Genomic DNA, 25,769 nt, shown 5'->3' with positions numbered 1-25,769 from the left:
CTCTGCTGAAATACAGGGCTGGACCGGGTATGCTTCAAAACTCTCTTTTTGTGAATATATGCACTGTTCAGTGTTCACAAATAAACAGACCATGAAAATAAAACTGAAGACATCTATTTGTGGAATGTCAAGAGAAAACACTGGATTAAAGCACACCCTAGATTTTTTTTACATTACCGCATACACATCACAGGGACCTGGCACGAATTAAGTAGGGGAGAGTGGGGGTAGTTGAGCCATTTTATACATATTAAAGCTCTTCGAAAAATCAGAGATTTAAATAGTATTTTAAATCTCTGGAAAAATTGGCAAAGGGAAATATATTTATTTAATTCTATCGTAAAGTGCACACATGTCTCTTTAATTTTGTGTGTTAATAGTATTTTCTTTGGCCTCCATATTACAAAAATAATTATTCCAAGTTCTCAGTTAAATGGCTCAATTTACCCCGTGTCCTGGGCTACTTGAACAACCAACCATGGTAAGTTGAGCCACACACTTTCCGCGTACCAAGGACGACGTACTTATAAATCTTTGCCACGAACATATACAAATATTGTTGGCGTTTCTAATAAATTAATAAAAGTATTCTACTGATATTTGAATATGTATATATTGATGCACATGTATAGTATTCATAAATCGTTAGCTTATTATTAACCAGTATTTTTTTTGCCTATGTGTCAAAAATATCGCACGAAAAAAAAATCAAATGTGGGAATAAAACGTATGACTAAGTTAAATATTATACCATAAACAGCATGTTTTCACTTAGTGTGCTAGACCTGCCTATATTATTAGGCCTTTTTTGCCTAGCATATAGTCCATATATAGGGCATAGCGGGCTAGTTTTCACCGCGTCTTGTTCCGGAAAAAACTGTGCTATTAATGGATTCTTATATTAGTAACGCAAAACACAATCTCCGTCAGTCTGGCGCTTAAACACGTGTGTGAATCAGACGGTGTGAATCGATGACAGGGTCACTGCAGTGTGAGGAAGAGTTTCTTCAAAATGGTAAAGTTTTTAGCCTCATGTATTGTCTAATATGGTACAGTTAGTACCCGATTCTTTAGACAGATAATTGGCAAACACATCAATTTTGTAACAGGAAACATACGATACACACCTGACCTGCAAGTCTGTTCCATCCTAGCTAATCTCTATTGAGATTCCTCCTCTAGACTCTTTTATATTCGGACATCTGATACATGTACTCTTCGGACGAGAGACATCTATCAGACGTCCGAATATAAAAGAGTCTAGAGGAGGAATCTCAATAGGGATTACTTCCATCCATGTGAATCTCAACGTAATAATTTCTCTCTTTAGACATTTGAACACCTGTATGTATGTGTGATACCATGTCAAGGTGTATGGCATGATATATTCCTGTATTATCGTGTCTTATACAGTTTGTTAATAATCATACTTTTTTTCTGAAATTGGGTAGTGTTACATGTGTAGGCCTATCGACGACAGATAAATCACAGGCGTCTGCATCTCGTTTTGGAAAAATGAAATAACCTTCCCCTACTATATGAACAAGGAGAGACACTCTATGAACCAAGTAGGGGTAGATTATTGTATTTTTATCAAATCAGAAGCAGACGCCTGTGGATAAATGTACTATGGGTACAGAAAGAGTCAAATAATATGAATTTAAGGCAAAGCCTCAGAAGAGCGCAGCTCCATGTCATGTAAACACAGGATTATATAACATCATAAAGGAGAAGGTCCGTTAAGACTCGAATATGACCCCAAAATTAATTCTCCAGTAAAGAACAATATATTTTGCCATATAACTGTTGAATACATTTGCTAACACAATACAGTGTTTTTCCTGGGTATTTTGGGAAATTGCCATTGGTGAAAATTGGGAAATTTTGTGCGCTAAAAGTAGGAAATGAAAAATTTTATGGAAATTTTGGAAAAGGTAGAAATAAACAATTATCCTTCTCTAAGAATCAAGTATAAGAATGTATACTAAAATACGATGTTCAAACTTGGGACTTCCGTAATTTTTTGTGTTTCGTCTCACAAAATAGGCGTCAACTCATGATCACTGATTTGGGAAATTTAGACATAGATTTGGGAAAAAATAACAAGAAATACAATTGGGAATGGGGCCTTATTTCGGCCCCAAATATATAGGCAGGAAAAACACTGCATTACATCACGAAAATATCTCGCATGTGCCGATTATGTTCACTATGACGTCATCAACAGGCAGTTTCCCGCCAATTTTCACAAAAATCCTTGAAAAATCATACTTTTTGAGTGGTTTTCTCTAAAAATGAATGTGGCCGCCTTCGTGGAGCAGAAAGAGATTTTCACACGTTGTGTATCGTGTATTTACGCATATCCATGCAAAATATAAAGTTGCTCCAAGGTGGCGGCCAAATCCATTTCAAGCCTTTTCTAACCTAAAGATGATGAATTTCTAGCAAAATTTGGCGAGAAGAGGAAAATCATCAATTTGATGACGTCATAGGTGGAGCACATCGTGTACATGGTTACAAAAAGTTATGTTTTGATGAATGGCAAGTATGAGAGTATTTATTGATGTGAAATTGATGTGGATCAGAGTTAATATTTTTCGGCCTGAAAAATTAAGGCCAAATACTGGTCCTATCGTATCTACTCCTTTATATTGTCTAACATTTTTCTACGAGATTAACAATAACATATATTTCACTGATATGCACAGGGTATCAATAGTTAGAAAGAATTCGATATAATTATAATCCAAATGGAATAATTCAATTCACTTTTCATCAGATTCAGAGAAAACTTGGCAATATGCCATACATGCATGTTATCAAAAATATGGGGGAATCAGTGCCGTCATCTTTGGAGTCAGGTTGTGTGACGTCACCGAGCGCTTGAGAACCAATACATTTGTTGCGTTGTTCTTGTATATGTGTAAGTTAAAGTAATTTTAAAGCGTATCCCAATGACACATTTCGTCTAGTACAAAAAATTTCAAATCTCGTCGTGCGGATAACGAGAATTAAAATATGGCTGCCTACATGGAGGCGTGAGACTTTTTCAAAGTCCAAGGGGTACTGGAATGTATTGGAATCTATTTGCTCACACATGTGTTATTGTTAGTAGAGCTTCGCTCTACGTGGCCTTTGGCCGCGCAGAGAGCTGCACTCTTATTATACATAACTGACATTTTAGACATTTTTCGTTCACAACTTAGGCTAATTTTCATATCCTAATCATTCATAGAGATAACAAAAAAGGGGCAATATGGATTCTTGTTCTTTGGTAGTACATGTTGGTCAAATGGTTAAGGTTTCATTCTCTTGACTACTGTACAGTACTCTCACTTTTCTCTAGCTCCTAAACCTGTTACATCCCCAAAATGACTATGGCTGGTAGTGAAACAGAAACAAAATTTGCCAAAGATGAAATCTATTAACTTGAAAATTCTTATTTTGTCCGTTAATTTATTAAAAAAAGTATCATTATTTTTTCCCAAACATGGTGATTATGAAGTTTTATGTGGACTGCCATGTTTTCTATTACAGAAAAAGCAAAAAAGTAAAAAGGGAGGAAAGAAAGCAAGTGCTACAAAACTTAACAATAAGTTAACAACTAGACTTGCAAGACAAGGGAAACTCAAAAAGAAGAAACCAAGGAAACGTTATGACGATGACAAAAACAATCCAACAGTATCCACGACACTCGACAATCACCAACAGGAATCTCCGCCACAGTCCGATTTGTCTGATGATGATGTCAGCTTTTTCAGTACCCCTGGATTAAATACAAGTTTTGTAAACTCAAGGTACAAGTATGGTTTAGACATTTAGAAATACATGTTACGCAGGGTTCGGGCAGATTTTTCATGAATATGACGGGGTCCTCCTGAGATAGAATTAGGTCTCCTAATGTTATCGCAATGGAGTTTTAGAAATTGAAATGGAGTTACAGAAAAAAAAGTTGGGCCCTTTTAATTTTCTATGCTTAAAAAAAGGATATTGTGATAGCATAATACTACCCGGTTACTTATACCCTGAATGTATATACATGCACATTTTTCCTAAAAATTATATTGTGTTGGCAATGGTTGTGTAGTGGGGAACTGTCCTCTTGCTGAAACTTGGAAAGAACTTTCTTTATAAAATAAAAAACAAAAAACAAAAAAAACTCAATATTGTGATAATTTTCCTTGGGAGCACTTTACCTTAAACTTTTTTGGATATAATTCCCAAAGACAACAGTCCTTTATCCTTATTGATTTCTCAAGACATCTGATTGACCAAGTAGTGATTTTGCTCAATATTTTGAATTCATATTGTTTATTTGGTATTTGCTGAAATTTTGACACATACTAAAATATGTATAATTACAAAATTCTTTTACAGTTTATGTGAAGATTCAACATCTAAAAAAAGAAAACTAGCTGAGGATGCCATATCGCCTTTTGAGAGACGTCCCCGTAAAATAGTTCATGAAGATCACGACCAAAATTTAAAGCACTTGTTACCAATTAAAACAAAGAAAGGGGCAATCATTCCACAGTCGACAGAAGAAGATCTCATTCCAGGTTTGAACATTACTTTATCTTGTTTTAATCTTTGTTTAAAACTTAAAGTAGAGTTTCTAGTTTTCATGGTGGTGTCTTTGATATCAGAAACTTGAAATGTTTGTCTCAAACATAACTTCTTATTGAAATATACCTACTGTTAATTTATTGACATATAAACCAAATGCATATATATGTCTATGACCGTTGTATGATTCCATATAAAGTTCTTAATTGAATTATTGAAATTATGAAGAAAAAAATCAGGTAAAAATTGCTTGAGTTTTAATGCCATAACATAGTAATGACATGTTTTTATTTTATTGAATCAAAAGGTTATGATCTGGGTCCAGTTTCATAAATATTTCTTAACTTAAAATTCCCCTTATTAAAGAAGTTAAGGAAGAAAAAACAAACAACCTAAGGACCCTTCTTAAAATCTGTAATGCTTTCCTATGGAGAATTTTAGGTTAAGGGATTCCTTTAAGTTAAGGAATGTTAATGAAACTGGGCCCAGGCTACATAAACAGACAAAGATGTCAATCATCACTTTATACCGTATATTACAGGATAAATTTTAGCTACCACAAATCACAAAGATATCATATCTACATGAAATTACTAGCTATAAGTTATTCTGAGAGTAACATAATCTGTCAGTAATGTGACAGTAGTAATGAAGAGAGAAAATCTACACTCATTTAATAAACTGGTTTAGGGCAATATGATTATATTCATGTGCCCATAGTTTTTCTGCAACGAATACAAAACAGGTATCCAGTTGTTTCAATATTGTTCAAATCAGGAGTTGATACTAGCCATAGTCCTCAGTGGCCCTATTACAAGGACCACCAAAATTGTCTACTTTAGGTAGCGGTCTCGTTGACCACCAAAATTGTCAACTTTAGGTAGCGGTCCCGTTCACCAAAATAACTAGGTGCTAATTCTGTCTGATCAGATCAATAAGGAGAGGATACACTTAGAATTCTTTCCCTGGAAAGAGTTATTTTCTCGAGGGCGGAGCATAGTGTTAGGTTACAGTGGAAACAATTTTTACTTTTCAAAATAACACATGGTTATTTTGAATGTGGATTAAGAAAGACCACCACTTTAAATTGGAAATGACCCCAAAAAATTGTGTAGAGTGCAAGATCTTACTGTCCACACTCAATGATATAAGTTTACATAGATATGCATTATTTGATCCAATAAGCGTCCCTTATCCCTATAACCGCCCATCCCCCTTCATGAGACACCAATTTCACTTACATTGACATGAAAACTGTGTAGGTTTCTCTGTTTGATTTCTTTCGTAGATTGATTAATGGCTTACCCTTGTGCCATCATTTTATGAAAGATTAGCCCAAATTTGGTCCTAATGAGCACCCTTTCATTTTCTTATAATTGTAACCAACATGTGTACCGTACTTGTTGGGTCAAATACAGTATGTATATTTATATAGTGATATTACAAAAGAAAAAGATGTTTGACAATTTTGATTAGAATAAGGTGTAGTTCATATTGATTTTTTTAAATTTTAAAAGCAGATGAGAAAGAAGAACCACCAGAAGAAGAGACACATGATAAGCCTAACAATGTCCATGTGCCGGAAGTTTTACCAGAGCTCACCAGTATACAACTGATGTATATGAGGAAACAAAAATTGCTGGATCGTAGACGCAGAATAGCCCTGCTGGCTAGTGCACTGATAGAGAATCCAGAGGCAAATGTAAGTTTCTGAGTGACAAACTGTTCAAGTAAACTGTGGCATAAGATTAGAACTTTAGGGTCAAAAACATGGTAACATGATAGATTTATTTAATGAGTAGTTGGGTAATCTGGCTCCGATTTCTCGAAACAAAAGTGCAGACTTAAGTCAAACCTTAAGTTTTTCTCCATATATAACTTATGTTAAATTTTTTGACGTAAGTTTGTTTCGAGATGTCAAGGCCTGATCTAGTAAGGCGAGCTTATAATTCTGTTTTTACACTAATAGCACTACTGAGCTCAGTTTTGTGAGTGATTAACACAAAATTTCATAGCAAATTTATCAAAATTTATTATTTATTATCAAAATTTATTATTTGCTATGTATTTTTGTGTTAATCACTCGGGACACATATATATACGATAAATGACGAGTTTCATTTATTCTCTGTTGGTGGTGGAGCATATTTAAGCATGAGTATGTAAATAACTTTTTTTCAGATTAGAAAATTGAAAGAGTTGAGGTTGATGCTTGAAGAAGAAGACCCTGATGTTTTCCTCACAGTACGGAAGCTGGCGATAGTCTCACTGATGGAAGTGTTCAAAGATATCATCCCTGGATACCGTCTTCGTGTTGCTACACAAGAAGAAAAATCTCAAAAGGTTTGTTATGTCTAAATGTTTCCTTTGGGATGTCTTTCATCATGTTGTGAACAGAAAACATTTGACCTAGTACATCGAAAGAAAACATTTGTTCATTGTCTCCAACGCTTGGACAATTGTTAAAAATCTTACAGATATTATTGTATAATTGTGTATTACAGAGTTATCTGTCCTTGTGAGTAGGTATTTGATTCTGACGTCATGTGTTTGCGAGCATAACGTCATACTTTTCGAGAATTGATGTGAATTGCACTTACAAAATAATGATGGATACCTACCTGCAAGGGAGCTAACTCTGTAATATGTAACCTACATATAGTGGAATACACTTTAGACTAGTGATTCTAATGTAACAAGTTATGTATAGTGTATCTGACAGTCTTGCCCTGGTTTCTTTAATGTTTTTTCTTCCCCCAATCGTTATTTTGTATCTTATTATATATCACATACATATGATTGAATACTTCAAATAAGATACAATGTTTATGTTATTTCAGGCTAAAAAAGAGACAAAGACATTGCGTGACTATGAAGAATCATTCTTAGTAAACTATCGCCATTATTTGGAATTTTTGGAGAAAACAGTACGAGGTATGACCCACTTTGTGCCTGCAGTATTTTAGATTGACATCAATGTTTGTATTTTAAACAAAACAAGAATATTGTTTTAACAATCCGATTTAAATACACAGTCTTATTCTCCCTCTGTTTTTATAAAGGATCTGACAACATACTATTAGAGGTCACATTCTGGTGACCTTTTGGATTGTCGAATCAAATCACTGCTTCCAGAATCTTGAAGATGTTTTAAATTGCTTGCACACATTCAAAGTTGTTTTCTTGTCTCTTGTCATTTGCCCTGAATTGCACAATTTTTTTACCTTTACTATGTAACCATAAAAAATGCAGCTGGCTTTTTCAGTGCATGTAATGCCATCCGTTTATTATCATTGTGGTGATGTCACAGAAGATGGCTGTTGAAATGGATGTTTCGTCCTTGACAATAATAAATGGTTTATTCATTATAAGCAAAATCCCTCAAGATTTTATTATAAAATTGTTATCATATCTACATATAAACATTGAACTGCACTCAGTTGGCAATTATGAATAAGTAGGAAAAATGCCAACTGGACAACGGCAAATGTGATGAAGCATGTTGTAATTAAACTGTATGGGATGTTCTCAGATCCATAGGAAACGGACTAAGAATAAAGATCCGATTGACATTTCATAATTTGCAAATTTTGCACCACAAATTTCTAAACGTTTGATTAATGTTAGTTTTCAAAGGTCAGACTTACATGATGAAAGATGTCAAAGGTCAGATTTACATGCTGTTAGATGTCAAAGGTCAGACTTACATGATGTTAGATGTCAAAAGTCAAACTTACATGATGTAAGATGACAAAGGTCAGACTTACACAAGCAGTTAAATCAAGTCTGGTTTACACAATTCAATGGAGATAAATGTGAAATGATAATGAATCTGCATACAGAAGGTTGAAGATTAAAAATCACTCTTTGCAAATTTCACAATTTAAGCTTCATTGCTTTATAATTAAATCCTCTTTTATTGAAAGGTCAAGTCTCCAGTAAAAAGAAAGGACACCGTCACAGTAAGACAAACGGCATCAACGATTCTGCTCTACAGCAAGACAATGTAAAGGTAGGTCATTCAGACGGTCATGGGACCTGTTTAGTGTAACGGTAGGTCAATAAGACTGTCAAAGGACCTGTTTAGTGTAAAGGTAGGTCATTCAGACTGTCAAAGGACCTGTTTAGTGTAAAGGTAGGTCATTCAGACGGTTAAAGGATTCAGATTGTCAAAGGACCTGTTCATTGTAAACATAGGTCATTCAGACAGTCAAAGGACCTGTTTAGTGTAAAGGTAGGTCATTCAGACTGTCAAAGGACCTGTTTAGTGTAAAGGTAGGTCAATAAGACGGTTAAAGGATTCAGATTGTCAAAGGACCTGTTCATTGTAAACATAGGTCATTCAGACAGTCAAAGGACCTGTTTAGTGTAAAGGTAGGTCATTCAGACTGTCAAAGGACCTGTTTAGTGTAAAGGTAGGTCATTCAGACTGTCAAAGGACCTGTTTAGTGTAAAGGTAGGTCATTTAGACTGTCAAAGGACCTGTTTAGTGTAAAGGTAGGTCATTCAGACGGTCATAGGACCTGTTTAGTGTAAAGGTAGGTCATTCAGACTGTCAAAGGACCTGTTTAGTGTAAAGGTAGGTCATTCAGACTGTCAAAGGACCTGTTTAGTGTAAAGGTAGGTCATTCAGACTGTCAAAGGACCTGTTTAGTGTAAAGGTAGGTCATTCAGACTGTCAAAGGACCTATTTAGTGTAAAGGTAGGTCATTTAGACTGTCAAGGACCTGTTTATGTAAAGGTAGGTCATTCAGACTGTCAAAGGACTGTCAAAGGTAGGTCCAGACAGTCAAAGGACCTATTTAGTGTAAAGGTAGGTCATTCAGACGGTCAAAGGACCTGTTTAGTGTAAAGGTAGGTCATTCAGACGGTTATAGGACTGTTTAGTGTAAAGGTAGGTCATTCAGACGGTCACCTGTTTAGTGTAAAGGTAGGTCATTCAGACGGTCATAGGACCTGTTTAGTGTAAAGGTAGGTCATTTAGACTGTCAAAGGACCTGTTTAGTGTAAAGGTAGGTCATTTAGACTGTCAAAGGACCTTTAGTGTAAAGGTAGGTCATTAAGACTGTCAAAGGACCTGTTTAGTGTAAAGGTAGGTCATTCAGACTGTCAAAGGACCTGTTTAGTGTAAAGGTAGGTCATTCAGACTGTCAAAGGACCTGTTTAGTGTAAAGGTAGGTCATTCAGACTGTCAAAGGACCTGTTTAGTGTAAAGGCAGGTCATTTAGACTGTCAAAGGACCTCTTAGTTTATTGAATTTTCTGTTATACTTAAATCATGATACTATTGAGGGCCATATTTTCAATGTAAACAAAATTTTAAAGTCATTCTTGCATTGTTTAATTTGTACTACACTTATTATCCCCCGCGAAACGCGTTTGCGGGGGATATTGATTTGGGCTCTGTCCGTCCGTGCGTCCGTCTGTCCGTCCGTCCGTCCGTCCGTCCGAGTATCGTTTCCGTGCTATAACTCCTAAACCGTTCAACTTGGCTACACGAAACTTTCTGTACATGTTAGGCTAGTGCTCTAGTTGTGCCTTTTGCTAATGGGAACCTTTCATTTTCGATACTTTTTCTGTTACCATGGAAACTTATTCAAAAATACCATATTATTAAAGTTTCCTTTCTATTCCGGGCTATAATCGAAAACCGTTCAATTTGGCTATACGAAACTTTCTGTACATGTTAGGCTAGTGCTCTAGTTGTGCCTTTTTCTAATGGGAACCTTCCATTTTTAATACTTTTTCTGTTACCATGGAAATTTATTAAAAAATACCATATTATCAAAGTTTCCTTTCTATTCCGGGCTATAATCGAAAACCATTCAACTTGGCTACACGAAACTTTCTGTACATGTTAGGCTAGTGCTCTAGTTGTGCCTTTTGCTAATGGGAACCTTTCATTTTCGATACTTTTTCTGTTACTATGGAAACTTATTTAAAAATACCATATTATTAAAGTTTCCTTTCTATTTCAGGCTATAACTCAAAAACCGTTCAACTTGGCTACACGAAACTTTCTGTACATGTTAGGCTAGTGCTCTAGTTGTGCCTTTTGCTAATGGGAATCTTTCATTTTCAATACTTTTTCTGTTACCATGGAAACTTATTTAAAAATACCATATTATTAAAGTTTCCTTCTACTTAAACATGTTACATCAATTCTGTGTTCTTTTATTCTTTTAAATGTCATGTTACTGGAGAGCGGATATATTGTTGTATGAATTTATTCAAGGACAATACTAAGCTCTGTTCAAATAGTTAAACCTACATGGATGACAATATCAAGATTTAAACTCTTAGTTACAATGAGCTTCATTTATTTTATGTTTGAGCTTTCATACACAACTGGGCGCGGGGGATAATGCCAAGCTTTGCGGCTCCTTGTAATAATTTGTGATAGCAATCATTGTTACGAAGCAGCAATTGGTCCAGCAAATTACATTTTATATGATTGCTTCAATCAAGAAAACAAACATGAAATAACTATAATGAAGTGAATGTGCTAAAGTGTTGATTTTTTCATTAATTCCATCCCAGGCTTCAAATTAAATTTCTTATCTCTGTTACTTTCAGGTAGTTTGTTTAATAAAAAAAATACTTTGAGGATGACACTACTTGAGGTTAGGAAGATGTTTACTGAAATACCCAAGGTCTAATTTGAGATATTGAACATAGTTATCGCTGCTATAATTCAAAATCAATGCACATACACAAATGCAGTTGATGGGGGTAGTTGCCGTAGCTAGGGTAGTTTCACTGCAATGGCTGAGTTATAGTGGACAGGACCTGTACTTGAAAATTTGTTTCTCTACTCACATACCATGTTTGATCCAATAATCACACCCATGCCTATAAGAACCCCTTCCCCTTTTTGAGGCATCAATTTCACATATACAAACAACTCTATAGGTTTCTTTATTAATGATTTCTTTATCAAATTGATTAATGGCTTACTTTGTGCTATAATTTGATGCAAGGCTAGTCTTCATGTTTTTTCTATCAAGTGCACCCTTAATTTTTTCAATTTTTAAACGCCCTCGCTGCTTATTGGATCGAATGTGGTAGTTTGTGCCTTAACTCAACCTCAAAATATGACTAAATAAAACCCAGACTATTTTTAACATAATTGTGGAAGAAAAAAGTTACATTGAAGGAATAGAGATTATGGTTTGATGTTTGAGGATATGCAGATTATGGCCCTGAGGTGTATGTGTGATTATGTGTTGATGTTTGAGGAGATGCAGATTATGGCCCTGAGGTGTATGTGTGATTATGTGTTGATGTTTCAGGAGATGCAGATTATGGCCCTGAGGTGTATGTGTGATTATGTGTTGATGTTTCAGGAGATGCAGATTATGGCCCTGAGGTGTATGTGTGATTATGTGTTGATGTTTGAGGAGATGCAGATTATGGCCCTGAGGTGTATGGACTGATGTGTGATTATGTGTTGATGTTTCAGGAGATGCAGATTATGGCCCTGAGGTGTATGTGTGACTTATTGGTGAAACATCCACACTTCAACTACAGGAACAACATTGTCACTGTGATTGTACCGTACATGAATAAGGCAGATCTGAAGGTAAGATGTGACTGTTTTTGTAAAAAAATTCATGTAAGGTTCGATGACTTGTAGATTCATAACATGAATTTAATGTAATGTTCCTTGTCATTTTCAAGTCTTTGCAATTTATGTAAACCTTTTTTGACCAAAAAAGTGCTTAGAGTAGTAAAGAATTATAGTCATATTCCTGGGGATTTATTCAGGTTCTGCAGACTCACACTTAATTTCAGTACCATTGTCAGTATATTATGCCCAGGTGGGATGTACTGCCCGGTGTCTCACACTTAATTTCAGTACCATTGTCAGTATATTATGCCCAGGTGGGATGTACTGCCCGGTGTCTCACACTTAATTTCAGTACCATTGTCAGTATATTATGACCAGGTGGGATGTACTGCCCAGTGTCTCACACTTAATTTCAGTACCATTGTCAGTATATTATGCCCAGGTGGGATGTACTGCCTGGTGTCTCACACTTAATTTCAGTACCATTGTCAGTATATTATGCCCAGGTGGGATGTACTGCCCGGTGTCTCACACTTAATTTCAGTACCATTGTCAGTATATTATGACCAGGTGGGATGTACTGCCCGGTGTCTCACACTTAATTTCAGTACCATTGTCAGTATATTATGACCAGGTTGGATGTACTGCCTGGTGTCTCACACTTAATTTCAGTACCATTGTCAGTATATTATGACCAGGTGGGATGTACTGCCCATGTCTCACACTTAATTTCAGTACCATTGTCAGTATATTATGCCCAGGTGGGATGTACTGCCCGTGTCTCACACTTAATTTCAGTACCATTGTCAGTATATTATGACCAGGTGGGATGTACTGCCCAGTGTCTCACACTTAATTTCAGTACCATTGTCAGTATATTATGACCAGGTGGGATGTACTGCCCAGTGTCTCACACTTAATTTCAGTACCATTGTCAGTATATTATGACCAGGTGGGATGTACTGCCCAGTGTCTCACACTTAATTTCAGTACCATTGTCAGTATATTATGCCCAGGTGGGATGTACTGCCTGGTGTCTCACACTTAATTTCAGTACCATTGTCAGTATATTATGCCCAGGTGGGATGTACTGCCCGGTGTCTCACACTTAATTTCAGTACCATTGTCAGTATATTATGACCAGGTGGGATGTACTGCCCGATGTCTCTGGTGGTATGCTTTAGTGAGATAACACTCTAAGTGGACAAAAGTTTCCACTGTTGCAAAGAGGAACAACACAAACATACTGTAGTCTCCCAAAACATGTATACACTTCACACATGCTACACATAACATACACGGGAGGCCGTCCTTAAATGACCCTGGCAGTTAAAAGGAAGTTAATATAATCAACCAACCAACATGTCATTAAGAAGTCAAATAAGAAGAGTGGGTTGTATAGGGACCTTTATGGCTATCATATGGGTAAATGTACATGGGGTATTATGTTTCCTGGTGCTGATCGAGAATATGGACAAGAGCTCTGTCACTTCTGATGGAAGAGAGATAGATCATTACATCAAACCTTTATATATTATGGTGCTAGACTGGGATGTGTTATCTACCATATATATATATATATATATATATGTTTCAGATGTCCTGTATAGCCTGCGAAACAGTGCGCAATGTCTTCAGGGAAGATCGTGGTGGCCATGTCAGCTTAGAGGTAACTATGTCATAGCTTTGACCCGAAGGTTAGTGGTCAGCAAAATCTAATTTAGATCTGTTAAACATAGAGATTTTCTGTCCAAAAACTTGCAAATCATATTCTGAAGATAAAGTAGGTATACCCCCAGCAACCAAGTTGGGGTGAGTGGGGTATACTGAAATCACCCTATAATAACAGTTACCATGGCAACTATAGAAACATAACGGAGGTTTCTGATTGCTCAAAATTTAGATATTGTCCCATTATTAAGCTGAAAATTGCTACATATAGGGGTTTGAAAGAATGACAAAAAATTACTGTAGTTTCAAGACATCAGATGTCATTTGGTTTTCATGCTTACCAAATCTGTGATGGGTCAGAAAGGCGACGACTGCCTATGACAATAGACCTCGACGACAGGTAACAGGTAAAATCAAACACCAAAATGAACATTTTATTAGTGAGCATATAAGAATAACTACCACTATCTTTCTAAAAACTACACAGTGACTGAAAGCATATTGGTAGCAAGCTTTACTTTTCACCATTGTTTGGTAACCTGGGTTCTACCTCCATTTTGTAGAGTGTCACCTTTTGGGCAGCTCTAATTTTAGACCATTTATCTACTTTAATCTGATTGATGGAAAATTACTGATACTTGTTGTTTTAGAAGTATTCGTCCCACCTTCTGGTGATGGTCGTATTTTGGTGGGAATGTAATTGATGTATGATGTTATGATCACCAGAATGCGGTACTAATCACACTCCAGGGTATTCCAAAACCTCAGTCTTACTATTGTTAAAAAATAGATTTTGTTTCTGTTGGAGATCAATATCTTAAATGAAAACTGAAAGCTGATTATTTTTGTGAATATCTCTGCAGATTGTCAAAGCAGTCAGTAAAATGATTAAATCCAGAGAATTCAAAGTGAAGAGAGAGGTGAGTATTTGAAGGTCCTTCAGGAATAGTTAAGAAGTCGGGTTCACATATGGCTCAACTGATCATGTAATTTAATGAAGCATGGTAGCGTTTTATGTTGAATTTGCCGTTGTCAAGTTGGTATTTTTCCTTATGTAATTGCCAAATGGATGCAGTTCAGTCAATAGTTAATTTACATTAATTTCATAAAAAATATTAAAAAAATCTTGCGAGATTTTGCATCTGTTATGAATAAATAGTTCATTATTTTAAAGGATGGAACAGCCATCTTCCATGATCTCTAGTACAACAGTTGTGCGCCACAATGATAATGACGTCAAAATAAGCAGATGGCAATTCATGCACTGAACAATACCAACTGCATTTGATAATGTTACATAGTGAGGTTGCAGTAAAGATATAAATAAGATGATAGGGGTTTGCATCAATTTTCTTTTTTCTGGGATTATATGATTCAACTTTTAGTTTTCTGGTTTTGATCTCTGCCTATAGCTAGCCAATTCTTTCCCATGAGGAAAAATGTTGTTTTTTTTCTTTCTTCTTTCTTGTTTTTGGTGGGGACGGAGAATGTCAGAAGGGGGAAGGAATGCCTATCTGTAAGTGTTAGGTTCCCCTTACAATAAAAACTTGTTACATTTACAAACGGTTTGTTCACAGGTACTAGACACCTTTCTCAGTCTCAGAATTAAAGAAGTAGACTACAAGTCACAGGAAGAAAAGATGACAGGCCAGCAACGCAAGGATATGATGAGGAAAATGTCGAAACGAGAGAAAAAGGTAAGCAAAATAAGTCTATTTAAAGATAAAAGTATCTTTCTGGTGGTTCTATCAAAGGATAAAGTTGAGTAGGGTATCAATATTTGGAATGGACAGCAAAGCGGTCCACAAAAAACATTTTCTGAAACGGACCATCATGTATCCATCTGCGTGGCTCCAGATTGCGCGTGGCATACTCAATCTATCTAGAAATAAAGTTGAGTAGCCTTTGGTTGAAATGAACGGGGTTATACTATCAATTCACCACTGACTGTAAATATTGTGATTTAATATTTATTTAAGAATTTTATTTGGATTTTTACCTCAATTTTTCTTGATACCTTTTTAAAAAAAAATCTAATTAACAATAATAATCTTAAACTATATATTTGTTAAATGACATAATGGACTATAAAGAATAAAACTTACATGCAATTTCCTCCTGACTATGAACATTTTGACTGAAGTGAGATCATGGAAACTTGATCTCTTTATTTTCATATTCATGACAATACAGTATACCAACAATTACAGTACATATAGTGTTTTAAAAATACCTGGCATATATCCACCATCTTTCCTTTAAAGCACAGTGTAACAAAGTATGATTATTTACATTGTATGCTCATATTCTGTCTTTCAGAGAAAGAAGAAGATGGAAGAGTTGGAAAAAGAACTGCAGGAGACAAAAGCAACTGAAGACAAGAAAAAAAGAATGAAACTGGTAATATGCCACTCATATTTCGTATTCCAAATGAGTCTGGGTAATTCTTACTCCATTAGTGATTGTTACTGGTACCAAGGCATATATTACAGACTGTTATGAATCTGATAATAGTCCCAATTGACAATATTTGAGAACTTTATATCATTTCTTTTCCCAATTAAACTTACTATTAATTGTATTTTAACTGCAGTTGAGCCATGTTAACTTGACATTTGTAAGTCAAAAGGCTCAGTAATTGTAAATAAATCTGTTCATTATACATTTGGTGAAAAGTAGAACTCTCATACACATATGATACAAAGATTTTCTTCTGTCCTGTGAAGAAGGATTGACCAAAGTTAAAACAAATTTAGTCGTCAAAGTAAAAAAAAAAACTTTTGTAATATCATATTAAGAAGTAGACCTTTCCTATCTAATTGTGAACTGTTTCTAATATCATCCTGCTGCATTCCTAATTTAATTTTTTTCATAACTTGACATACATTGTTAACATTCCAGCACACAGAGACGATTCAGGCTGTATTCTTAACTTATTTCCGCATCCTTAAAGGAGGAATCAACTCAGAGCTCTTGTCTGCAGTTCTCGAGGGGTTAGCTAAGTAAGTGGCTTTATCTTTAAATGATGAAAGGTGTGCATCGTTAGTCTTTGCTGTTATTTTCCATAAGGAGTTTATGGCCTCAGGAGCATGTGTACTGCAATACACATATGTCCCTGTAAGTATCCATTCACTTACTGTCAGATGTTCATTCATGTATAGGTGCTGCGGTGGCTGAGTGCTTATAATAAGATGTTCTGACATATAACAACCAGCCTATTAACCTCTGGGTCGCAAGTTCAATGTGGGGCAGCTGTTAGGTACTGACTGCTGACTGCTCCACCCTCCTCCTAAACCCTGGAACCTGGTAGGGGCCGTGGTTGCCGAGTTGTTAAGATGTCCGACATATTATCACAAGCCCTCTACCTATGGGATGCAGGTTCGAATCCCATGCAGGGCAGTTGCTAGGTACTGACTGCTGGTTGGTGGTTTTTCTCCAGGTACTCAGACTTTCCTCCACCAACAAACCTGGCACATCCTTACATGACCCTGTCTGTTAATAGGACGTTAAACTAATTAGACCAAACCAATCATGTATAATATAATAAGACCATTATATATGTAGCGGGATTGGACTGGGTCGATCATCGGTGACCAGGTAGCTCAGTTGGTAGAGCACTCGGCTAGTATTCTGAGGGTCCCGGGTTCGAATCCCGGTCTGGCCGCTACATTTTCTCCTCTCCTGTTACAAAATTGGCGCCCAACTAAATAACCCACGGTGGTGGTGTTTGGAAGGGTCTCGTGTGTCTTCGAGGGCGAAGACTTCGAGAAAGGAGGGAGGAGTGTAGCGGGATTGGACTGGGTCGATCATCGGTGACCAGGTAGCTCAGTTGGTAGAGCACTCGGCTAGTATTCTGAGGGTCCCGGGTTCGAATCCCGGTCTGGCCGCTACATTTTCTCCTCTCCTGTTACATATATAAACATTAAAATTACCTTGACTTGTTTATATTGTGTGAGGCATCTCTTTTCATTATAGTCAAAATGTTAATAGCAGCTAATGTTAATACCAATTTAGAAACTTAGAGTTATAACTGGCCTAGTTATAAGTGTAAGAGTTGGTACAGTTTGCTTTAACTGGCTGAGAAATTGATATCTTTGTGTAATTATGATTATTTGGTCAATATACGCATAGCTAATGAATGAACAGGTGCCCATATTAATGATTACATACTGTGTATAATATATTGTGCCATTTTTAAACCTATGGTATTTGAGGGACCAGGATTTTAAAAAGTACAATCTTATTTGAAGTCTTTTGTTTGATTTCAGATTTGCTCACCTGATCAATGTCGACTTCTTTGATGACTTATTTAAAGTTTTTGATGATTTGATTACATCTCAGGTGAGTGTTCTGTCTTGTTAAGTCTCTCTTTCCCATTCAATTACTGGTTTTTGTAATTCTTTTACTAAACTTTAAAATTTTAACCTCTGAGATTTTGAATAGAATAGACCATAGTGACAATCATACTAAACAGGAGAAGAGGAATTATCACAAAGGGCATTACGACGCTATACGCGAAGAACTAACCTCTGTCAACTTGCTAAACATCATTCAAGTTGAGGACATGTCAACGACCCAAGCATGGAATGTTCTTGTTGAAACCATAACCAAATTAATTGAAGATAAAATACCCGTGAACAAGACATCCCCAGTTAGGAAGCGTTGGAAGCCCCATCTTGACAACGAAGCCAAGCAGTCCATCCGACAAAAAAGGCGGAAGTGGGTCCGATACCTTCATTGTAAAACAGAAAATAATTTAAAAGTGTATCAGAGAGCCAGGAACACTGCAACACGACAGATTCGACGTTCACACTATCATTATGAAAAGAAACTAGTGCAAGACATCAAAGATAACAGCAAGCTCTTTTGGAAATATGTCGGAGAAAAAACACGAACAGGAATGTCTATAACCAACGTGGTAAAAGCGGATGGTACACACACCACTAACCACTATGATACCGCCAACGAGCTGAATAACTACTTTGGATCAGTCTTTAACCCACCAGAAAGTGAAGATCCACCACACTTCCTAGTGAGACCATATCAAACAGAACTTGATGATATCGAATTCGACAGGAGTCTAATTGAAAAAACTAAAAAGAAATTAAACCCTAATAAATCTCCAGGGCCTGACGTCTTTCATCCTAAACTTCTTATCGAAACTTCAAATGAAATATCACAACCCTTGGAAATCATATTCAGGAAATCTTTAGACGAAGGGAAAATTCCAGACGATTGGCGAATTGCTAATGTGACTCCTTTATACAAGAGTGGGAACCACAACAAAGTGGAGAACTACCGTCCAATAAGTCTGACTTCAATCCCAGGCAAAATTCTCTAAAGAATCATTAGGGACAAGCTCGTAATTCATATGGACATGAACCATCTCTTCACAGAACATCAACATGGCTTTAGATCTGGCAAATCGTGTACTACCAATCTATTGGAGGTCCTTGAACATTGGGCAGAAGCCATAGATAAAGGGAGTAATGTCGACGCAATTTATATTGACTTCAGTAAAGCTTTCGATAAAGTCCCTCACAAACATCTACTTAAAAAACTAAAGGGTTACGGTATCACTGGAAAAGTACTGAAGTGGATAGAAGACTTCTTATCCAATCTACAGCAACGAGTTGTTATTCATGGTGAAACTTCTGGACTAGTAGATGTGACTAGTGGTGTACCACAAGGTAGTGTCTTAGGTCCTGTTCTATTTCTGATATATATCAATGACCTGCCCGAAGTAGTCCAACATAGCACAATAAAATTATTTGCTGACGACTCTAAAATTTTTAGAAACAATAACAACCCCACCGAGTCTCAAGAACTTCAAGCAGACATAGACAGTGTAGTCACTTGGACTAGAGACTGGAAAATGGCCTTGAACACTAAAAAATGCAAACACCTCAATATAGGCAATCTAGAACAAGACACGCATTATTCCTTCCCACAAAGTGAACAAATCGAGAAGGTACAGTGTGAGAAAGATTTAGGTGTACTTTTCGACAACAAACTTAAATTTAGTCAGCATGTTAGTCAAGCAGTTAACAAAGGAAATCGCATACTGGGTCTAATATTCAGGACATTTGTCTATATAGATATAACTATGTTCTTAACCCTGTACAAAAGCCTAATTAGACCTAACTTAGAATATGCAACCCAGGTATGGTCTCCACTGCTAAAAAAAGATCAGATCGCTCTTGAAAACGTCCAACGTAGAGCCACTAAAAGAGTTCACTCTATTGAAAATTTACCATACCATTCAAGACTTAAAAAGTTGGGACTTCCCACCTTAGAATATAGACGTAAAAGGAACGATGTGATCGAAGTCTATAAAATTCTGAATGGTATAGATAAACTAGACAAAGATAAGCTATTTACAATGTCTTCAGCTAATACTAGAGGTAATAGTTTAAAACTCTTTAAGAAACAGAGCAGGACTAAAGTCACACAAAGTATATTTAGTCGGCGAGTGGTAGATTCGTGGAACTCCCTTCCCAACTTCGTAGTAGAAGCCCCTACTCTGAACTCGTTTAAAAACCGACTGAACACTCACTGGAATTCAGTACCATGCAAGTTTTACCCCAGTTTTTATATGGCACAACCGGACAACTATTTAGTAAATGAACAAAACGCGCCACAACTAGTTGGAACCAGCTAACAACGGTGTCTAAGAAGAGGTAACAGGTAACAGAATCTTACATGACACATGATGTGTATGTTACATGTAGAAGGGATAGAATAACCATGTACCAACCAGCCAAACCCTTTCACAGTTAAGGCCCAAGTTTGATTTTTTTTCTCAAATTCATGGAGATACATGTATTCTTGAATTTCTGCAATAAAATATGGTAAAACTGTAGTTCTCAGTGATTGTAGAGAATATAAAGCTATATGAAGGATGCTCTCATTCTCTTGTTCTCATTGTAGTGTTCTAGTTCCTATAGGGGCATATAAATGTCTTTTGTTGATATTACAGTTTAACCAGTCAAGTAAAAAGGGCCAGAACCATTATTTCATGCTGTATAGTATTAAATGTACAATTGTCATGCAATTGAGTCAAATTTTGATTTTCGGCTACTTTCAAATTTGCATCAAGCTCATTTGCAGTAATAGAAAGAAACAATATCCCTTTTGTGATAAAATGCTTGTCACAGCTAGAGACTTATTTTAAAACCTCTAATATTTAGCTTAGATAGTATAGCAAGTTAGCAACTTGTTTTGTTAGTATTTGTATAAGGTAACAGATGGAGTGGTGTTCTTCATCAGGATGTTCCAGTGAGGTGGTTCAGTAATGTCAACTTGGTGTTTATACTGCATCGATGACACCTAATTTAAAAAAGAAAAAAAAAAAGAAAAAAACACACACCCAAATCTTGCATGCTTTCAGACAATGATTTGTCATTGAAATAATACATATGATCAAAGGAAACTGATCTTCTCATTATAAGATGATATTCATGATTTTATACTTTTTCTGTACAGGAGCTATCGTATAGAGAGTCACTACACTGTGTACAGACAGCTTTCGTCATCCTGTCGGGACAGGGGGCAGCACTGAACATTGACCCTATGACCTTCTACACTCACCTGTACAATACACTGTTCCAGGTCCACGCAGGTAAATACCACTCGGGTTACTGTTGTATCTCCATTACCAACAATACCGGATACAGTGAGGTATTTTAGAGAGGAATAACACCAAGGATTGAACCATTTATAGGGTATTGTATTGTCATTGATAATAGTGGAAGATATGAGACTTAAGTGATGTCGCCACAGATTTGCAGCAAGACTGGTGAGCTCAATCGATAGAGCATCCAGCTATTGTTCAGAGGTCCCGGTTTTGATCTCCAGTCTGGTCGCTACATTTTCTCCACTTCTGTTACAGATTCAGTATTCATGTTAAAGTTCCCCTTTAACAAAGTTAATCTCATACAATTGAACTGAAACTTTGTCTTGTCACTCTTTGTATTTTGCTTATTTCTTTTTTTCCTTTGGTAAATCCTATGATAAGTCTAATTTGATAGAACCGTGGTGGTTAGTTGGTACGGTGTCATGGAATTCTACCACTAGTCCTTTATCCATTTCTGAGTTGTGAACTCAAAACACATTCTGGGTAGTGGACAGTAGTTTGGTGGCTTTTTCTCTGGGAATACTTTCTTCCACCCTCAAAGTTAAAAATTAATCTTGCACATCTATGACACTGGGTGCTGATCATCCCGGATAATTAAGGGTTACTATCACTGACGTTATAACCGCCCCTGGACTATCTCGTAGTAAAATTGAAGGCAGCAGAAGACACAATCAGGTATTTGATCCTTTGATGTACATCAAATGAATTGTGTAACAGTACACTGTGTTGACTGTTGCTTTAAGTTGGGCATCACTCTCTTTGTAATCTTCAAAGGAAGTCACTGCAGGCCTGTGATTGGTCAGTTTTTTTCTCCTGAACTGCCTCCAGGTTTACTATGAGATAGTTCAGGGATGGATATAACATCAGTGATAGTAAACCCTGGAGTATTGAGGATGGATGCTGATAAGATTTTGCCTTAATTTATTTTCTGACAGGGTCTACAAGTGAAGATATCCCAATCATCCTGAGTTGTCTGGATGCCATGGTAACAAAAAGGAAAAGACAGGTTTGTGTTTTTTGTTTTGTTTTTTTTTCCTAACAAGTGGATATGTACTTAGCTAGCCTAAGTAGTTATCAAATAAAAAGTCTTGTTAATCATAAACAATTTTACCTATTTCATTTAATCTGTATTCCATCATTACCATAAACCAAATATTATATTCATGTGCAATTAGAATTTTACATATTTCAGGAGTAATAAGACAATACAGACATTAAACGCTGCCAAACTCCTCTGAACACAGTTGGAGTATCACTATATAACTCTTGATCGAAAAATGTTATTGCTGTGAAGAAGTTAGGCATGAAAATGCGAAAATAAGTCAAAATCAGTTGGTTTGCAATAATTTGGACATATTTCAGTCATGGTGATCATATCCTCCTGCTGTCTCAATAGTTCTGTCATTCAAATTTTAAACTTCAGATACACACTGAGCAACTGAAATTCAGTCTTATTGTCACAGCTGTAATTGCCAGCGGCCTTATGTAAATACTAAAATATATACTTAATATGAGAAATAGCTTTGTCACATCTGATATTCTTCTCAATATTTCTTATAAATGGACAAAGATGTGATTATATTACAGGTTTCACAACAGAGAATTCTGGCCTTCATCAAGAGACTGTTGACATTGGCTCTCCTCCAGTCTCACGAGGGCGTGTTAGGCTTACTGCTGGCTGTCAGGAGCTTCATACTGGTGAGATGACTTTAACTTACACAATGACGTCATTACATTTTGAAATCTCTTCTGAGAAAAAAGATTTTGTGATTACAATGTGAATTTAACTTCGTTAGAGCACATTTTCAATAAGATTTTTTACAAATTTTTACAAAAGTACATTCACTAGAGCACTGAGCACCAAAGTTTAGCATGCTCAGCTTCAAAAGACAAATGAGTGTAATTATCTTTTATCAGTTCATATCAAAATTTCTTTGCATGTCTGATGTTCCTAGTATTCATCTCTGTATTATGTCTGACAGACGTACAAGTCTAGTGAGATGCTGTTTGACAACGAGACTCAGGGAAGTGGAGTTTTCCTACCAGAGTTAGCTGATCCTGAACACTGTAACGCTCACAACACTATGCTATGGGAGCTACCACTGTTGAAGGTATGTGGTCAGGGTACTAAAGGATTATAAATAATAACGTGACAATTGTAGTGTTGAAACATGGTAGCAATATTCCTTATATAAGATACCTCCACCTCTTTTATAGAATTGTTGATGTCCTTTGTCTATGTCATAAGGTGTCTTTCTGTTTCCAGCGTCATTACCACCCAGTAATCAGACAGATCACTACACATGTGTCACTTCTAACCCCAACCTCAGGGGAAGGACAACTGGGCCCAGATCTGGCACGCAAGTAAGTTATCTCCCCTTATCCAGTCTTCTTTACATATTTTAGTATAGTCATTTGTGGCCATCAAGTCTTTAGCATGCAAATATCATACCAGGCTGAGTTATCTTCCCCTATCTCGTCTTTATCAGCCAATTTATTAAGTAAGTTATCTCCCTTCTCCCAATCTTATTTACACATTTCACATTTGTTGCACTCGACCAGTCCTAATGCAGGGCTATAGCAGGCTATTACATCTTTTCCAGGAGTCCATTGGAGCTGTATGAGACGCACCATAGTAGAGAGGATCTCTTCATACCGATGCCACTAAATAAAACCTCCTCCAAAAATAGAACCCTACATAATAAGGTACAGAATGCTGACATCTAAAGTCACAAAGTATTATGTACCTAAAGTCGGTCACTTTGACCAGAGAAGATTTAGTGACAAGTACCATCAGTAATGTAAAGACAAAGTAAAGACAATATTTCCTTTAGTGAAATCAGCTAAGTAATGAAGCTATATACTGTACTATGTACCATTCATGTGGGTGATCAACTTATAATTTGTAGAAAAAGTTTTGCTGCAATATTTAAATCTTTGTATTTCAAGTTCTGTGTAGTTATTTATTGTATATAAGTTATGATATAGGAATTTGAAATACTGGATTCATTCTTTCAGTCCCTCAATCCTCTTTCACTGTGATGTCAAGACTTTGCCTAAACCTATAAACTAATTCCCAATAGACATGGTTATGTTCTTAACTGTACGAAATTCTACATCTTCCTCGTGAAATTCATCAATTCAAATAATTACTATAAAATGTACTTTGTTTAAGAGAATTTTTTCCTGTTAACAGGTAGGTGCCCATAACCTCATTCAAAAAGACTTCAGCCTGTCAGCAGAAGAAACGTTCTTGTCTGTTCAACTAGAAACTGGAAACAAATCTGAAGGACTTACATCAGACCCTATGAAATACACTAATATCAAACATCGTTGATTTTGTCAGAAATAAAATATATGATGAACACAAATATTTGTGTTATAATTAGCACATTACGCATCCATCAGTCAGTCAAGTCATTTTCACACTAGTATATATTCATGTTCCATTTTGTGGGCAGTCAATATGCAACTTGGCTGAAAAGTGTCCATCTTTGACTTAATAGACTGAAGTTTCAAATGATTCCTGATCCGATTTTTAGCCCACCATCATCAGATGGTGGGCTATTCAAATCGCTTTTTGTCCGTGGTCCGTGGTCCGTCCGTCCGTTAACAATTCTTGTTATCGCTATTTCTCAGAAAGTACTGAAGGGATTTGTCTCAAAATTCATATGAAGGTTCCCCTAGGGCCCTAGTTGTGCATGTTGCATTTTGGGACGGATCAGTCAACAAGATGGCTGCCAGGCGGCCATCTTGGATTTTGATATCTTAAGTTTGTTATCGCTATTTCTCAGAAAGTACTGAAGGGATATGTCTCAAATTTCATATGTAGGTTCTCCTAGGGACCTAGTTGTGCATATTGCGTTTTGGGACCGACCGGTCAACAAGATGGCCGCCATGCAGCCATATTGGATTTTTATATTTAAAGTTTGTTATCGCTATTTCTCAGAAAGCATTGAATAGATCATTCTCAAATTTCACATGTACGTTCCCCTAGGGCTCTTTATGTGCATTTTGCGATTTTGGACCGATCATCAACAAGATGACCGCCAAGGAACCATCTTGGATTTTGATAGTTGAAGTTTGTTACTGCTATTTCTCAGAAAGTACTGAAGCGATCTGTCTCAAATTTTATGTGTAGTATATGTTTGAAAAAGGTTAAAAAGTAGAGAAAAGATCCATTTTTCCATTGTCAGACATAGATCATTCTTTGGTGGGCGCCAAGATCCCTCTGGGATCTCTTGTTAAAGCTGATGTTTGATAAAGTTATTTCAATAAAAATATTTTTTCTTAATTCTGCCTTCGATTTCATTTACCAGTACTCATA

The 25,769-nt window shown here is 36.3% G+C and overlaps 1 protein-coding gene and 2 non-coding genes across 4 annotated transcripts; all 3 read left to right on the top strand.

Moving 5' to 3' along the window:
• Positions 1-866: 866 nt before the first annotated feature.
• Positions 867-25,736, top strand: LOC138329951 (nucleolar complex protein 3 homolog). 2 transcript variants are annotated; one of them, XM_069277248.1, is made up of 21 exons: positions 867-1,015; positions 3,538-3,797; positions 4,378-4,559; positions 6,087-6,268; positions 6,748-6,909; positions 7,407-7,500; positions 8,493-8,578; positions 12,028-12,147; positions 13,733-13,804; positions 14,670-14,726; positions 15,384-15,503; positions 16,126-16,206; positions 16,708-16,808; positions 18,075-18,147; positions 21,292-21,427; positions 22,378-22,448; positions 23,030-23,140; positions 23,425-23,553; positions 23,709-23,806; positions 24,046-24,148; positions 24,639-25,736. In XM_069277248.1, exons 1-21 carry the CDS (start codon positions 1,013-1,015, stop codon positions 24,777-24,779), a joined length of 2,382 nt encoding a protein of 793 aa, XP_069133349.1. In that variant the 5' UTR covers positions 867-1,012; the 3' UTR covers positions 24,780-25,736. The 2 variants fall into 2 exon arrangements, with proteins under 2 accessions (XP_069133349.1, XP_069133348.1); XM_069277247.1 differs by having other exon boundaries at positions 6,084-6,268.
• Trnat-agu (transfer RNA threonine (anticodon AGU)) lies at positions 17,398-17,470 on the top strand. Its single transcript has one exon. It is a non-coding gene; the product is annotated as a tRNA-Thr (tRNA).
• Positions 17,621-17,693, top strand: Trnat-agu (transfer RNA threonine (anticodon AGU)). Its single transcript has one exon. It is a non-coding gene; the product is annotated as a tRNA-Thr (tRNA).
• Positions 25,737-25,769: the final 33 nt, after the last annotated feature.

This window comes from Argopecten irradians, chromosome 8 (genome assembly GCF_041381155.1).
Source record: "Argopecten irradians isolate NY chromosome 8, Ai_NY, whole genome shotgun sequence".
In the NCBI taxonomy this organism is placed as follows: Eukaryota; Metazoa; Mollusca; class Bivalvia; order Pectinida; family Pectinidae; genus Argopecten; species Argopecten irradians.
Note: the sequence above shows the minus strand (reverse complement) of the source record. Positions and strands in the feature narration are given on the sequence as shown.

What these genes read in the sequence shown, in the direction of transcription:
- LOC138329951 (XM_069277247.1), top strand. An exon ending in ACAAGTTTTGTAAACTCAAG is followed by an intron (nt 3,798 to 4,377) that starts GTACAAGTATGG and finishes ATTCTTTTACAG; the next exon opens with TTTATGTGAAGATTCAACAT. An exon ending in AGAAGAAGATCTCATTCCAG is followed by an intron (nt 4,560 to 6,083) that starts GTTTGAACATTA and finishes AAATTTTAAAAG; the next exon opens with CAGATGAGAAAGAAGAACCA.